The following is a 15,803-nucleotide window of genomic DNA, read 5'->3' on the forward strand; positions in this document are numbered from 1 at the left end:
GCATTGATAAGAACAAGGAAAATGAATGGAATCAGTAGAACATGAATGTATTATTTAGGTCAACAGCTGAGTCGGAGAACCAATCCATGTTCCTGCTTGAAACCAAACTTGATTTTGGCAGGTCTGAGGATCTTGACAGCCTACCAAAATAGGTACAAAGGCACTTGTCTCAGGTCTGTACATTTTGTCACTTGTACCACCATGGAGTGATGTAAATATAGCCACCTGTTGTGTTTTTGCAGGGCAGCTGAGCTGTTTGAGTTTCTGCAGATTGCGAAGGTTACAGCTACTGTAGGGAAAAAATAAATAAATAAAAATAAAAAAATTATTTATTTATATATATATATATATATATATATATATATACACACACACACACACACACACACACATACTATACAGTAAGGTTCCAACATACACAAACTTCTAGTACACAAAGTCACCTGTACGCGATTAGCGATGTCCAAAGAGAGAGAGTGGTGGGTGTACTATATTGTTAGAATTTGTTAAATTAATTTTGACTGTTGAATTTTATTTTTAGTTACTTATAAGAAAGTATTTATTTTTAGTTAGTTATAAAAGAAAATACATATGTGTATGTAAGTTTATCAACACAGCCACTAAAATAACCAGCACAAAAGGATCAATTGTCATCCCCCATTCCACCGCATGCATCACTGCAGGAGTCGTCTACTGTGTTACTTGTAAGAGATGTAATCATCTTTAAATTGGAGAAACCAAGAGAAGGCCTGCTGGTTGATTTGTTGAACACCAGTGGCAAGACATTTTAATACTAATGGACACTGCATTAACGACATGTCTGTTTGCATTGCCAGTTGTTGCTATGGCAGCAATGCAATGAGGAAACTCAAAGAAAAAGAACAAATCTACACTTTTGAAACTTTAGAACCCTGTGGAATGAATGTTTTTTTATCTAAACATCTAGTTTTTCATATATAAACTGGCTCCTCCTACTACTAAATCAGAAGCACTCTGCTTGCATGGCTGATGAAGGACCTTTGTCCGAAACGTTCTGTTTTTCTGGAAACTATTTTACCACAATTTTGAATATATATGAGAGAGATCACCAGCACATGCAATGTCAGTCAAAAAAAAATAAAAATCACAAAATGAAGATTTTAAAATAACACTGCATCATTGCAACTTTAATTCGACATGCTAAATTGAGACGCATGAAAATTGACAGTGGACTCACGTCTGGCCTTATCTTTATCATTATTATTATTAGGGTTTGTTCAAGAATGCTCACTCTCAGAACAGACTTGATGTGGGAACTGCCAGTCTGCTGACACTGCCAGGCACCTGCTGGAATAGGACCTAATGAAGCCTTCACAGCAGTACTGACTGTTCTCCACAGCCGAGAATATTTGTGACATTTCAGAATGTCTTGTTGAACATACCAAGTGAGATGTAATCTTTGGGACAACCAATCCCGTGCCATACAGACATCATTGTCCACACATGACTGTAATCACATTTCTGTCAACCAAAACAAACTGTGTGCCCAGTGTTTTAAAATGTGTCTGACTGTATGAAAACAAGTTTCATGTAAATGACAGAACACTGATGTGTAGACAAGTAAAGTTTGGAGTACTGGAAAATGTAGTTAGCCAAAGTATCCGGCTTACAATGAAACAACTTATATAAAAATATAATAGGTAGACTGCCAGTGTTTTGGTAATTAATAAATTGAGGAGAAATTAATAGTATGGGGGACACCTCTGCCAACTGATGTCTGGAAAAACAAAGTAGCTGGCTTTGGAAAGACGTGGGTGATGAAACTGGATTTGAATCTCGTATGATGATACAGATTACGCCATTTCATTGTTTTAAAAGAAATCTATAAAAGGAAATTTATAAAAATACATTTGAAAAAGTAATAGATATTACTTCATATTATATCATATTAATTTTGGACATTTAAAGGTCTATTTGAGACCCATCTTTGTGTTAGGATGAAGGATGGCACACATTTATTAAAGAATGTGCTGAAATTAAATGTGTTTTAACGTAATTTATTAAATTATTACAACAGTACAAAGTGAATCATTGCAAAATAGTAATGTTTACTATTTACAATTTAAATACACAATATTTCACTGTAAAAAAGAAACAATACACAGTACAGTCACTTTTATAGCTGATTCATAAAACAGCATTTTGTGTCACCATACTCTAAACTGACATTAAAGGTTTTACTGTTGGTTTGTTTTTTTTGTTTTTTTTTAAACCATACCGTAATTTACGGCAGTAGGAAAAGAGCTTTTTTTCCTATCTAAATGAGCCCATGTACCCAAGCATATAGCCATGAAAATGCAGTAACTCAGTGTGTGCTTTGGGCAGTAACATGAACCTGAACAAAATGAAGAAAACAAATCTTAATAATGATCAAGTAAGAATGTGCAAAATACAAGGAAAAATATTAAATGCCATGAGTTTAATAAGTCAAAGTCAAATTAATGTTTTGTTAGGTGTTATGTAATGACACCAGTAGTAAAAACAATGTTTTTACACTTCTGAAAGATAATAGATAAAATGTAAAAGTAGTGTATGTGGGACTGATGGTGGCTTGACACTGAGGATTCACATCTGTATGGTTGTGTTTATTTGCAAGACTGCCAATATTAATATTCCACTAGAGATAAATATTGGGGAAAAACTTTGGAAATCATGTTTATTACAAATTAATGTAGTTCTGGCATGCATCATTTTTTTTACATTGAAAAGAGACTGTCACGCACATAAAATGAATATGTCAAAAAATGGAAGCTCATTGATACAGCAACACAATGACTGTTGACACTTGAGTCATTTGTTTCACATAGAATATAAGATGTAACTGGAATTGAACACTCCTCTGTGTTCATTTGTTGGAGAAACTCAATCATAAACTCGACCGAATAAATAAAATGCTTCGTAGCCAATGGAAATCCAACCAAACGGCCAGAAATCACATTCACAGGAGCCAAAACATCCTTTGTCACAGTGACTGGACAAAAGGGTTTTCCAGTAAACATATGACACACATATAAACAGGAACCTATCATTTTCAAATACATGACTTTAAGCCTTAAAACTTTGTTCAACACAAAGTTTATTTGACTGCTTGTACTGCAGAGTGGTCAGTGGATAGCTGGCATCTGGCAACTGAACTATAGCGAGTGTGAACTTGCATCCAGATCTACAGGGTTCCCTGGGCCCCAGGGTCATTGCACCACTCACATGCATTACAGCACAGTTAACACGATGAATCAAACAAAACAACTGGTGAAGAGAAAGGAGGTGCATCTATCCGCCATGCAAACAAGAAAGCTCTGCTTCCCCTCCTTTACAAAATGTATATGTGAAAGTGTGTAACATGTAAATGTTTATACTTCAGTAACTAGCATAATGTCTTTTATTCATTCATTCTTTTGTCTTCACATTTTCATGTTCTCATGAGCCAGTTATCCCCTATAAAGGTTGAGTAACCTTTTGGGGGGGTCCGATGTCCACAAAAGCTGCAATTTTAATGTATATAACAGCAGCCTGTTTGCATTCTTCACATCATGCAGTAGATAGTGCTGTTTCAGTGAATGATGAAAACAGTCCAGAGATGGGCTCTTGCACTCTCTTTATGGTATGAATACTGGCATTTAAAAGAGCTTCTGTGCCCCAGAGACTGATGCCAGTTCAGCTCACTCTGTTGATCAGTCAGTGACCCGTGTCTGTTTGTCCTGGAGATTGATCTCAGATCAGCTTTCAGGAGCCATGGCAACGATGAGCTGCTCCACCTTGTAAGCAAGCCTCTGTTTCTGAGCCAGTTCATTCTGCTCCAGTGCCGCCACTATCTGCATACAGCCAGTAGAGGGCAGGAGAGGACAACACATTGTAAGAGGAAAGACTCTTTGTTGGCATGCCCTGTGTTTCAGGCAGTGTTACCATAATAGTAGTGTATTAGACTGGATTTCCAGATGATAATCACTCAGAGAAATAGAGCCATACACAGAGAAACAGTGGAGTGTGTTTAAAACACGCAACATTGATTTTCTTCAGCAGAATAATGACAAAGCAGAATTTACTTAACACTTTCTTCATGCCTGCTGTACTCAACTAATCATTTGGCTACAATCAGTTCCCCACTGAAGCTGTACTAAATCCATATGTCATTGAGGAACTCTCGACAGTTGGAGCATTTTAATTCTAGGCCAACGCAGCAATGAACAGCAAACTAAGTGAAGATCTAGGCCCTGTATCTCAATGAATCCACTTAAGAGGCCAACTGACTGATTGGATAGCTGTCACCCCACCCAATTTTGCTGCCTTTAATATTCTATTTGGGCTTCCCCTACTGCCACTGAATTGAACAGAATTAATGTTTTGTGCCCTGCTCTGATTATATCTGGTTTGAACTGAGCTCACCTCCTGGCTGTACTTGCTGACGTAGGCGTAGATCTCATGCAGGGCACTGAGCATGTTGAACTCATGTGAGTGGAGACGCGCCTGCTCAGCGAGATACGCGTTCATGTCCTGGTCGCTAATGGCCGGTAGCCGGCTTATATCAGCATAGTACCTGATACAAGAGAGGAACACGTGCATATCACTTGCGCTGTTTCACCCCAACCTTTCTCCACGCTTTTATCCAGCGTGACTTAATAAAGTGCTTTGTCATTTATTCATAGACTACATCCTAGCCAGTAAAGTATGTTCAAGTCCACACACACACACACACACACACACACACACTTACCGCTCCACCCAGCTCTTGTAGTGGGGGATGTCCTTAGCATAGAGCAACTTGTTGGAGGGTGAGTCTTTGCCCAGTCGGTGCTCTGAGGTGGAGCAGGAGTCCATGAAGGTCTGGGCCACCACAGACAGACACGCATCTGTGATGCTGCTCTTATGGATGTCGAACACAAACTGGGGGTTCTTGATCACGTTCACCCAGAACCTCAAAGGAAGACTGCCAGGAAAGAGCAACGGTGAATCAGCAGCAAAGTACATGTATAAGGACAGCTAAACAAAAACATGCCAACTGATTTTTATGACAAAGTCACTAAAATATTTAAGAATATTTTGATGTTATGTACACCTGCAAAAGGTGGCCATTCTATCTAACAATTTTTAAGATGTAGTTACATTTATGGTATTTAGCCGACACCTTTTATCCAAAGCAACTTACAATTGCGTACTGAGTACAACTTGAGCGCTAAGGGTCTTGCTCAGGGGCCCAACAGTGGCAACTTGGCAGTAGCAGGGCTTGAACCAGCAACCTTCCAAATACAAGACCTTAACCACTGAGCTACCGCAACCCCGATAATTTAGATAATTATCAAGTAAATTTAATGGTGATCATCTACAGATGTCAGTGACAGCAGTACTGTTGTTCTCCTTCGTGTTCTGACGCTGTACTTCCACCACGTCTATAGATCTTCTCTAGAACTAATGAACACAGTGTCTAACATCATCATGTGCTGTATAGAAAGCCCTGGCTCTTCACCAGTTGCTCTTCCATGTGTGCCGCACATCAGGGTCATGGATGCCGTGTCTATCAGCCTGCTCGTCCAGGAAGTCGAACATGTATTTGATGGCGAGCGGAAGGGCACTGCCACGATGGACCGTGCTAAAGAGGGTCTCAAAAAGATCATCCACGAATTTCTGCAGTGTGCCCTGCAGTACAGAGAAGATCAAGCAATTATGGGCAGTTATTATTATCACCACACGTTGACCTTAAGATCTCATGCAGCAGACTGCCTGCGAATCCTGTTACTGCTCAGGAAACCACTGATGACATGAAACCTCTATTTTTATTCAAGCCGACTCCACATTTTGCTGTAGTCAGACTATGGCCACCTTTATCACTTTGTATCATTTATCAACAATGTAAACGAATTTTAAAAAGTCATATTTAATGAGACACATGATTAGATTTTAAGTTCACTGTTTTTGTTTTGGGGTTGTTGTTTTTTTTGGGGGGGGGGGGGGGCTTTGTGTGTGTGTGTGTGTTTCCATGCATTGGGGGGGGGGGGGTCCACCTTGGTAGCCAGCAGTCTGGTCAGGTAGATCTCAGACACCATCTTGCTGCCCCGATCAGCCTCTTTCTGATCACCGTGCTCATGGTTCTTGACCAGGTGCCACACCTTGACACCACTCTCCAGATCTGGGGTGATCATCGGTGCCCGTGAGCGCACGCTCTCTGGACTTCCTGCCGAGGCAGAGCGGAGAACTGTGTCTGGAAGAGAGAGGGGGGTTTGAGAAGGAGAAGGAGAGAGTGATTGAAAAAGAATGTTCAACAGAAAATTACTGTACTTGCACCCTGGCATACTCAAGTAAATCACTTGATAGCATTGAATATTCTTAAAATACAATACATCTATCAACATGGATTAGTCCTAAGAAATTTTAAGTACCTGCTTACTGATTTTCAGCCATCTATGTACAAACGTTTGCCAGAAATCCCACGCTGAATACACCGTGTTTTTGGTAGATTTCCACAACAATCCTGCCTGTCCTTCTAAATGGCCTTTTAAAACATGCTTACAGTATAAGATAACTTCAGATTTTGTCATAGAAAGTTAAATTCCCATCAAAGCAACTACGTTACATTTTTAAAAAGTATATAGAATATTAGTAAAGTTCTTTATATGCTTTGTACAAAAACACACGTTCCTTTCTTTCGTAACCCAACACAAAATACGCAAGCCTTTAATTACCAAAAATTCACGTTACTCACGTAGAAATGTTCCTGAATAGACCCGTAAGACCCTCCTCTTTTAGAGTCATTGCTGTTGGGCCATAAAGAGCTATTTTTCTTTGAGTTACGCTAGTTCCCACCTTTTGAGTATGAAGGCGTTAGGGGCTAAGGGGCGGGGGCTATCAAATTACTTCACAAATGTTTTCCAGGTGCAACCGGTGATTGTCAGCTGATTCAACAAATAGAGGACGCTTAGATGAAAACGTAGACGCCTCACTTGCCATTTTTGGGCAGCCAGCAAAACATTGCTAGCGCGTTGTAATCAGATAAAGTTTAACGCATGTGTGTGACGCTGTTTGGCGAGACCGATGCAGTTATGGATATTGTTTTTAGAGAATCATTTGATCAGCAATATATTTGGACATCATACAAAGGAAGAGGCACATTTTAGCTGAAGTTTATGTGGAGTTGTTTTGGTGCAGTTATGAGTTGGAAGCTGAGAAAAGTTTCAGCGGCTTCTAGCATGAACTACAATGTTTGTATCACAAATCACTGGATGTTTCCATTCAGTGATGGAAAAATTAGTAATCATGCGACAAATTGTAAGTATAAATGATAAAACAAACTTTCTTTACAGAATTCCAATATTTACAGTATTGCAGTATTTTGCCCAGCATTAGCTTTTAGCGTAATAGCAATGAAGCTAATGTTGTTTATCCTTTAACAATGACGCTATCATGAAGCTAATGTTGTTTATCCTTTAACAATGACGCTATCATGAAGCTAATGTTGTTTATCCTTTAACAATGACGCTATCATGAAGCTAATGTTGTCTTTTAGTTGTTGAACGTTGTTGAACATGTGATGTTTGAGCAAAAGAAAATTTTGAATAGTCAATGTTTTGTGACTAATGACTTTGTGTGCATTTGGAGAGGGTTTTGGGCACCTTGGAGAAGTTTAGCACACTTGGTGGAAAATACTGTGTAGCTCCTGAGCTATTTCATGTATATGCTCAAAAATTTTCACTTTATACGAGATGATCCTGGTGAATCACGAAATGTAGAGCATGACTGAAAATGAGTCTCTAGTATCCAAATATTCCAAAACCCAAAAATAAAAGATTTTCTTCTGTATTAGATGAGCTCCAGTGGAACCCACATGATGGAAAAATAAGACTGTGAGTGAATGGATGTCTTGTCCCTAGTGTGCCTAGTGTCTACTTCAGTTTAAATTCTGAATGATCATTGTTATGTGTACAATTTCAGATAACTATAGTTAAAGTGAACAAGTACAAATCGTTCAAAAATTCTTAAAACTGGAGGTGCACTTAGGGTTAAGAAAGCAAAAGATGATTGATGGATAATGAAAAAAATTACAGATAATTTTCAGTTTATTAGCTGAAACTGATTTATTTATTTTGTTTGTTTGTTTGTTTGTTTGTTTTAATAGTCTATAACAGTTTAGTAATGCAGTCCACGTACGAGCCAATGGGAAGATAACCCTGCTCAGGCTGTTTGCCAGGACAGAGATGAGGCTAATGATACACACAGCAGGACACCTACTACTCTAATACAGAGTACACACATGCACTTACACATGCGCGCGCACACACAGCAGTTCACCCTAATTAATCTCTCCTTTCATCTGCAGATTAGACAGGTTAAACCTCTTCACTCGGACTGCAAGAGAAAATCCACTGCAGCCAGGAAGGTCATTCTACACATCCTTCCACCCTAGTTAAGGAATGTTGCCACTTGCAGACAAGGTCATCCAGGATATCCATGCTAGTTAACGCTCAGCTCAGGCTTAAAAGAAGTGTTTCTAATTTTCCAACTTCCCTCAGTGACTCTCAGCCACACAAACCAAATTGTTTAATTCCACATTCAGCAAATTTCGGACAGTGCAGAAAAACAGTTATTACCTTGTTAAAACAAGAACAACGACACAGTAGCAGGCAGAATGGGTCCTGACAGATTTAAAAACAAAAGAATTATGAAAAGGAGATCGTAATATTACCCGGTGCTCTGTATGCAGAGGCAATTTTGGGCAGAGGATCCCATACCCTGCAGGTGTGCGTGTTGTGGTTACCTACCACGCCTTATTCCACTCTTTAGCTAATTAGCAAACTCTCCATGAGCACAGTCAGGCATGTCAGAGCAGGGGAAATCACTACCATGTGCTGATCATGTGCTCAGCAGGGCTGAGACTGGGAAGCAACTAGGTAGTCCCCCTGGGAGGCCGAGGAGCATCTCTGAAAGATTTACCTTCTAACTGCCAGTTCACTCTCGGTAGCAATACTTGGTAGTGGCACCTCAGCAGAAATACTTTGTACTGCCCCCTGTCTATAGAGCAGTACTAAGTTCTGGCATCAGAGCAGTAACAGAAACAAACAAATAAGGTTTATGTGGCAATGAACTTATGCTATATGCTAAAACCATGCTAACAGTGCACATACGGCACTACGTAAAATCATTTTCTTGTTCAATGAAATGTTACCAGAAATGATAAAAGAATTTACTTTATCAGTCTTGCCTACATTAAAAGAAATCTCAGTGTAGGAGTAATCAAGCCATATCAAGAAATATAATCTTGACCCCTGTGAACTTTGATAGAGCTCTATAGAATTATAGACCTCAATCCTGCCATTTTAAATCTGTTACTTATATCTCAGACTTTGAAGAAAGCTACGATGAATCCGCTAAGCTTGCACTTCACATAAAAATCTCATTCATGAAAAATCTCAATCAGGATTTAGGCTACATCAGAGTACAGAGACAGCTTTATTAAAGGTTGTGCATTTTTGCTGGTTCTGCTTCACCTGAATGCAGCATTTAACACAGTAGATCACATTATCATACTAGAGTAGACCTTACTGGGGTCACAGGATAAGCCCCCTCTTGGTTCATAATATAAGACAGACTTCATTGTCCTGAAAGAACTTTGTCCTGGACACATTCAGTACGTGCTGTTAAAATACACATAAAACATACACAGGCAGAAGTGAGCATGGCTCGCTCTTGTGATATGTTGATACCATACCTGATACCAAGCTTAATTTACATTAAACAACCTCATCAACATTAAAAAAGCATTGTAGGGATTTACCTCTGGCTAACTTGTCATTTAAGGCTTCTTAAAGCCATTGAGACTGCACCCAGGGACTCCAAAGCGTTTACCTGAGGACAGGATAGTCTAGAGTGTGGGGTGCGGTCTCATTCCTATAGTTTGCATAGCTCTCACTGTTAGTCAAGTAATCTGGTCTGTCAGCTATACACTGAAATTGCCAAACCAGGTTGAGATACCATACCACAGCATGCTCTCAACAACAGCATGATAGAATAGAAGGTGTAACCGCTCTTGTACCCTGGAGCAGACACTGTGTCTATAGAATTCAGCCTGGTCTATGCTATGATAAAGACTCTAATAGATTTCTCTAATAGATTTGGTGTCAAACACTCTCTCTCACTTTTAACACAAAGAAAACAAAGGAAAGTGTCACACCTCTGGATAAAGTTCTGCATCTCCTGTTTGTATCCAGCTATATCTGATGTGTCAGACATGAATCCAAGGATCACTGTGCCATCAGAAACCTTAAACATGTAATTGTAGTGCTACATGTATATTCACTGGTGGACAGAGAAACCAGGACAGGAGAGCTGATGGTCAGGAGGTCCGGACAGTATTCTGTTCATCTTGGCCTGATGGATGCAGTTTGTCAGAAATGAGCGGTAGCGCTTAATAGCGACAGAATTAATCTGCTGCAGTGTTTGCGGAAGTATATGTGGCTTCAGAGTGTTAAAGTTTAAGTGTTTTGATCTCAGTTCAGTGTTGAAGGCTTCTGGTTCTTCCTTCTTAGCTATGCTGTTATACCTAGTTCTGCCTGAATGTCAGCTACACCCCATAAATCAGACAGAACTCTTCAGTGCATTCCAAACATGCCGCAGCACCTCCATGGTTCTTCTGCCTCTGCCGAGCTGTACATCTGGAGACTTCAGTGGACAGATCACCAACACCTCTACCGGCTCACCTGTTAGACTGTTTTTAGCCGTTTCTTCTCAAGACTCTGCGGTGAATGCACCTCCCAAATATTTGTTAGTAATGTTTAAATCATATAGATACTCTTAATTTATAATTAATTTAGGTAAATTATAATTTTATAGCAAGTTGAAGTTGTTCATCTAGTATGTGACTTTCTAGGCACTGAGATCAGTTTTTGTTTTCTGCTTCATTCTGAGTGGCTGAAAGTTTATTATTGATGTAAAAAGCCAATTTTTCATTGTGTGTTAGTTTGCCACTGTGGGTCACATGGAGATTGATGGAGTCCCATTCTGAGATTGGTTCCTCTCAAGATTTCCTCCTCTTGCTCTCAGGGAGTTTTTCTTTGCCTCTGTCACCTTAAAACCATTACTCAGTACTGCACTTTGTTTAAAGACAGTAGCATAACTCAGAACTGCCTCTTGCACACTTTAGAACATCATGTTATAACAAAACAAAGTCTATCAGAATGCTGGTAACCGGTTAATTTAGATCCTAGCATAGTCTTCAATACAGCTGACCATAAGATAGTGCTTAATCACGTTCATGATTGGGTTGGTCTCTCTGGCACTATCCTAATTTGGTTTCAGTCTTATTTGAGTGGCTGTGAATATTGTCAGCCTTGGAAATTCCTAATCTTAAGTGCCATTCCCTGTTCTGTGGCGCACTCCAGGGACTTGTATTAGGCCCAGCCCTTATAATCTTTATATGCTGCCACCAGAATAATCAACAAATACAATATTTCTTTCCATCATATTTCTATCAGTATGCAGACGACATACAATTGTATACGTCCCTTGCCAATGACCCTTAAAAATCAGTCAACAACTTACTGGATTGCTCAGAGGACATTAAGTCCCGGATGTGCCATAATATCCGGCGGTTAAATAAGGATAAATCTTAATTCCTTGTTATTGGAAGTGGCAAACAGAGAACTGTTGCACTTGCATATTAAGGCTTGACAGTGTGCCAAAATGCTCGGTGTCACCTTTGATAGTGAGCAGAGCTTCAGGAGTCATAAAAGCAATCTCTGGTCCTCAGAATTCTCTCTCTAGCTGATAGTGAGAAACGTATCCATGTTTTGTGTCATCATGTATACATTACTGGAAGTCTCTTTCCTTTGTCCTATCAAAGAGCTCCATTTCCAGTTTGCAGAGGGTATGGAACATTGCAGCAAGAATCTTAACATGTATAAAACTGAGGGCTCATATTATGGCTTTCTTCAAATAGCTGCACTGTTTACGAGGATCATTTAGAAATTAGTTTACAAATCTTTTACTACAGTTGAAATGTTTTCATAGTTTGGCTTCATTTTATCTCAGTGGTATTATTAGGTATGTTCCTCTAAGAGCCCTCAGATCAGCCAACAGGAATAGACTATACCTGCTGCTGAGCTAAAATGTGAAGAAGCAGTCTCCCCCCGTCCCAGTCTCCCCCCGTCCCAGTCTCCTCCAAAATCTGTAGGACTTGCACACATTTAGAGGAGAACTCATACCTACCTGTTACATTTAGCTTTTACCATTTTCTTTTATTTGGTGTATTCTATCACCAAATAAAATGTCCATTATTTATATAATTTTTTTATTTATTTTTGTTTTTCAGATCTTAATGCTTTATTTTATTTTCTTGATTCTGTAGCCTCTTACTGTTGTATATTATTCATTATTCAGTTTTTAATGTCCTATTTTATTTTTCTATTGCATTTATCTATTAATTTGCCTCTGTAAAGCGCTTTGACTTGCTTGTCAGCATGCAAGGTGCTATATATTATTATTATTATTATTATTATTATTATTGCTGTTGTAATAACACAGATATTTAAGCAATGGAGATTTTTTCATCAGAGTAGACTGATACATTTTTAAAAGAAGTCACTTCGTGTTGTAAAGGCAAGCATTGGCCACCTGAGTGGACTCCCAGTAACTGTATGGTGAGTGCAAAAACGTTTTTTTTTCCACTGTTAGCTATACACCCAAATGAAACATCCAAATACAAATTCAGTGGAAGACAGTTTTCAGGTTAAAAACTCTACAATAAATTTCTGACAAATTCTACAGCATAAAATAGTGTGTGAGAGAGGGGGTTCAAGATTAGACTGCTCTCTAATCCTTATGGAGTGTCCCAAAAGGCATTTGGAACTGCTCTAAGAAACACAGAATTTCAGTAAAACAAAAAGGTTCTAAAGCAGGGAATTCTAATTTGCTCAGTTATGTTTGTTTTCCCGATGGATATAATGAAGAGTCGTCACCCATCTGTAAGTGCCTCAGTATACTGCTGCCAGAGCCAGCCAGGAGCTGCGGCATAATTATTACCCACCATCTGGGAGAGGGGTTAAAGTGTGTTTACTTGGCAGTGTGTGTGTGTGCTCAGACTAGGGAGTATGGAAAAGGAGTGAGGGAACGAGGGAGCCATGGCACAGAGCCAAGGCTCTCTCTGTGTGTGTGTGTGTGTGTGTGTGTGTGTGTGTGTAAGAGAGTGACAGGGAGTATAGTGTGTGTGTGTGTGTGTGTGTGTGTGTGTGTGTGTGTGTGTGTGTGTGTGTGTGTGTGTGTGTGTGTGTGTGTGTGTGTGTGTGTGTGTGTGTGTGTGTGTGTGTGTGTGTGTGTGTGTGTGTGTAAGAAATGTGCGCTGGGTTGATCTTAGTGAAGTTAACTTATGAAAAGGTTTACCAAAACACACATTGCTACATGTAAAAAATGAACATGCAGCAACCTATAATGCAAGAAAAATTGCAATATGCTAATAGAATCTGCCATTAAATTTCAAATTGCTCAAAATGACTGTCATATTTACACAAATTATTTACATGCATATACCAAGATTCACTTTGCTTCATACGTGAATGATGACTGTTTGCCAACCAAAGTATATGTTAGCACTCTCCAATGAAAGCCTGTTTTAGTACAAGACCACACCTCACCAAGTCCAAAAAACAATATGAAGGCAAAATGAAATGACAGGGAGAACCTTTTCCTCACCATATCGGCTGTAGCTCCGTGGGAAGCTGGCAGATGTCGGGACGTTGTAGGAGGTCATCTGCTTGGGCACCAAAGCCACTACACAGCGGTCAGCCACCTGTAGATCATGCACACAATAATACACAGACATGCATACATCCATGCATGTACACACGAGAATATATGCATGTGTACACACACATTTGTGCTATTTATTTCTCACAGTGCTGAAGTAACATTTTAGCATTTACTGCTTAACATAGGGGATGCAGTTACGGTCATAACGCATTTCTTCCCAAATCCTTTATGAGATATTTGGGAAGATAATTTTATATATTTGATTAATTTATTAATCCATTGCATTTTTTAATTTGTGTTTCAGAACAGACTGAGATTTCTGGCTCGTTATTTTAAAATGTGCTGCATGAGCATGGCTGTAGGACCTTTAGGACTATTTCATCCAAAAAATGCTAACACTGCTAATTATACAGGATTAATGGGAGTTAGTAAGCATTATGTAGATGAGATCTGCATTGCCTAGACTTCCAATCAGAGTTAGCCTCGTTAGCAATGCGGTATGAATAAAAAGCTCACCTGATAGTGCATAAGAGTGTTGAGTCGTTTCCAGTCATTTTCGATCTTAGTGGTGATGTCCTCATCCTGCAGAACCACACGAGCAGTGCGACCCTGGCGCCATTCTGTGAGAGACACACACACACACACACACACACACACATACCCACAAGCACAGACACATGCACGTGTGAACATGCAAATACACACACACAAAATTATAATTTCTGATAGAAAATCTCACTTTCAAAGCTTTTCATATACAACAAGCACAGATAAAAGAACAGATTCTCTGGAGCCACTCCCCAGTCTAAATGGCAGATTTCGGTGCCACAAACTCTATACCCCTCCCAGCACTGTAACACAAACTATGACACTATACCACTTCCAGCACTGTCCAGCCTCTCTACAGATAAAAACATCCACCTATACACCAAGCTGCAGAGTACAGACAACAGAAAACCCATTACAACAGGGAATTCTAACACTGCCCGACATTGCTATATGTGCATGCAAAATTCATCTCCAACCTGTAACAATCACTTGCACTCTTCATAATTGAAAACAGTCTGCCCATCACTGACATCAATAATCTACCAACTTTCAGCCCCTCGGAGTAAAGTAGAAAAAGAAAACTGATCTCCACACATAGAAAGTCACATATAAGAGCAGCTTGTAGAACTCTAGCTGGTCTTGCACCTAATAATCCACCTTTCTGATCTAGCTGTGCCTCTCACAGCATGGGTAAAAGCTTTCCTTTCCTACATAACTGAAACGGGAAACGTCTACTGGATACACCTTTATATCTGTCTACTCAGGGATTCAGGTTTTTCTTCTTTGACTTTGTCAGAGAAGGAAATACAAACTGTCACTAGCAGAATATACTTCTGTCAACATTCCTAAGAAAAAAAGATCAAAGAGCCACTTGTTTGCTGTTCAGATTTTTTTTTAAATTAATGGTCCTGCTTAATAGCCTGTCCCATCGATCTGCTTCACATTTCAAACACACGTACAGACACACACACTGTGACATACCTAGGTCCATATCTACTGCACATGGTCTTTGAGAGTAGGGAATGTTCTTGTAGATGGCATCGAGGATCTTCTCCTTCACCTGCGTGATGGTGTCACAATTCAGCACCTTCACTGGGATCTCTGCACTGTTCTCATTATCAGGGTTCACGCAACTCAGAGTCTATGAGAGAGAACACACACAAGAGATCAAGAAAGAAAGAAGGCTCAGACAGAAAGTATAAGAATCAGAAAGCAAGGAGTGAACTTGGAGAGTGAAAGAGCAGAGAAAATGTAGGGCCAAAGCAAAAGAAAGAAAGAACAGAGAGGAGACGCATGGTTGATCACGTTTGAATTCAGTGACGGTGCTTCAAGAAAGAACCAGCTATGGCTGCATGCAGTGCTTATAAAGGCTTTTGGTGTCACAATCAGTTTGTCAACAGATCCAGATTTATGATGTAAACTACAGCTTTCTCACAACTTCCAACATCCCACTATCTGCAGGAAAAAGAGTCTCCCTGCCCGAAAGCCTC

At 39.6% G+C, this 15,803-nt stretch overlaps 1 protein-coding gene across 6 annotated transcripts in view; it reads right to left on the bottom strand.

Moving 5' to 3' along the window:
* Window positions 1-2,020: 2,020 nt before the first annotated feature.
* LOC113583593 (plexin-A2-like) overlaps window positions 2,021-15,803 on the bottom strand; it is an 88,168-nt gene continuing 74,385 nt past the window's right edge. For 2 of the 6 annotated variants that reach the window (XM_035520207.2, XM_081705004.1), the window contains exons 25-32: window positions 15,295-15,454; window positions 14,281-14,384; window positions 13,708-13,804; window positions 6,036-6,232; window positions 5,501-5,670; window positions 4,751-4,963; window positions 4,423-4,573; window positions 2,021-3,851 (exon numbers count right to left, since the gene is read on the bottom strand). In XM_035520207.2, coding sequence (XP_035376100.2) covers window positions 3,756-3,851; window positions 4,423-4,573; window positions 4,751-4,963; window positions 5,501-5,670; window positions 6,036-6,232; window positions 13,708-13,804; window positions 14,281-14,384; window positions 15,295-15,454 — 1,188 coding nt within the window. In that variant the 3' untranslated portion in view covers window positions 2,021-3,755. Of the gene's footprint in view, window positions 3,852-4,422; window positions 4,574-4,750; window positions 4,964-5,500; window positions 5,671-6,035; window positions 6,233-13,707; window positions 13,805-14,280; window positions 14,385-15,294; window positions 15,455-15,803 lie in introns of those variants that run through there. The other 4 variants (XM_081705005.1, XM_081705006.1, XR_014119286.1 and 1 more) reach the window with 4 other exon arrangements.

The sequence above is a fragment of the Electrophorus electricus genome, chromosome 22, assembly GCF_041902795.1.
Source record: "Electrophorus electricus isolate QZ-2024a chromosome 22, ASM4190279v1, whole genome shotgun sequence".
Lineage (NCBI taxonomy): Eukaryota > Metazoa > Chordata > Actinopteri > Gymnotiformes > Gymnotidae > Electrophorus > Electrophorus electricus.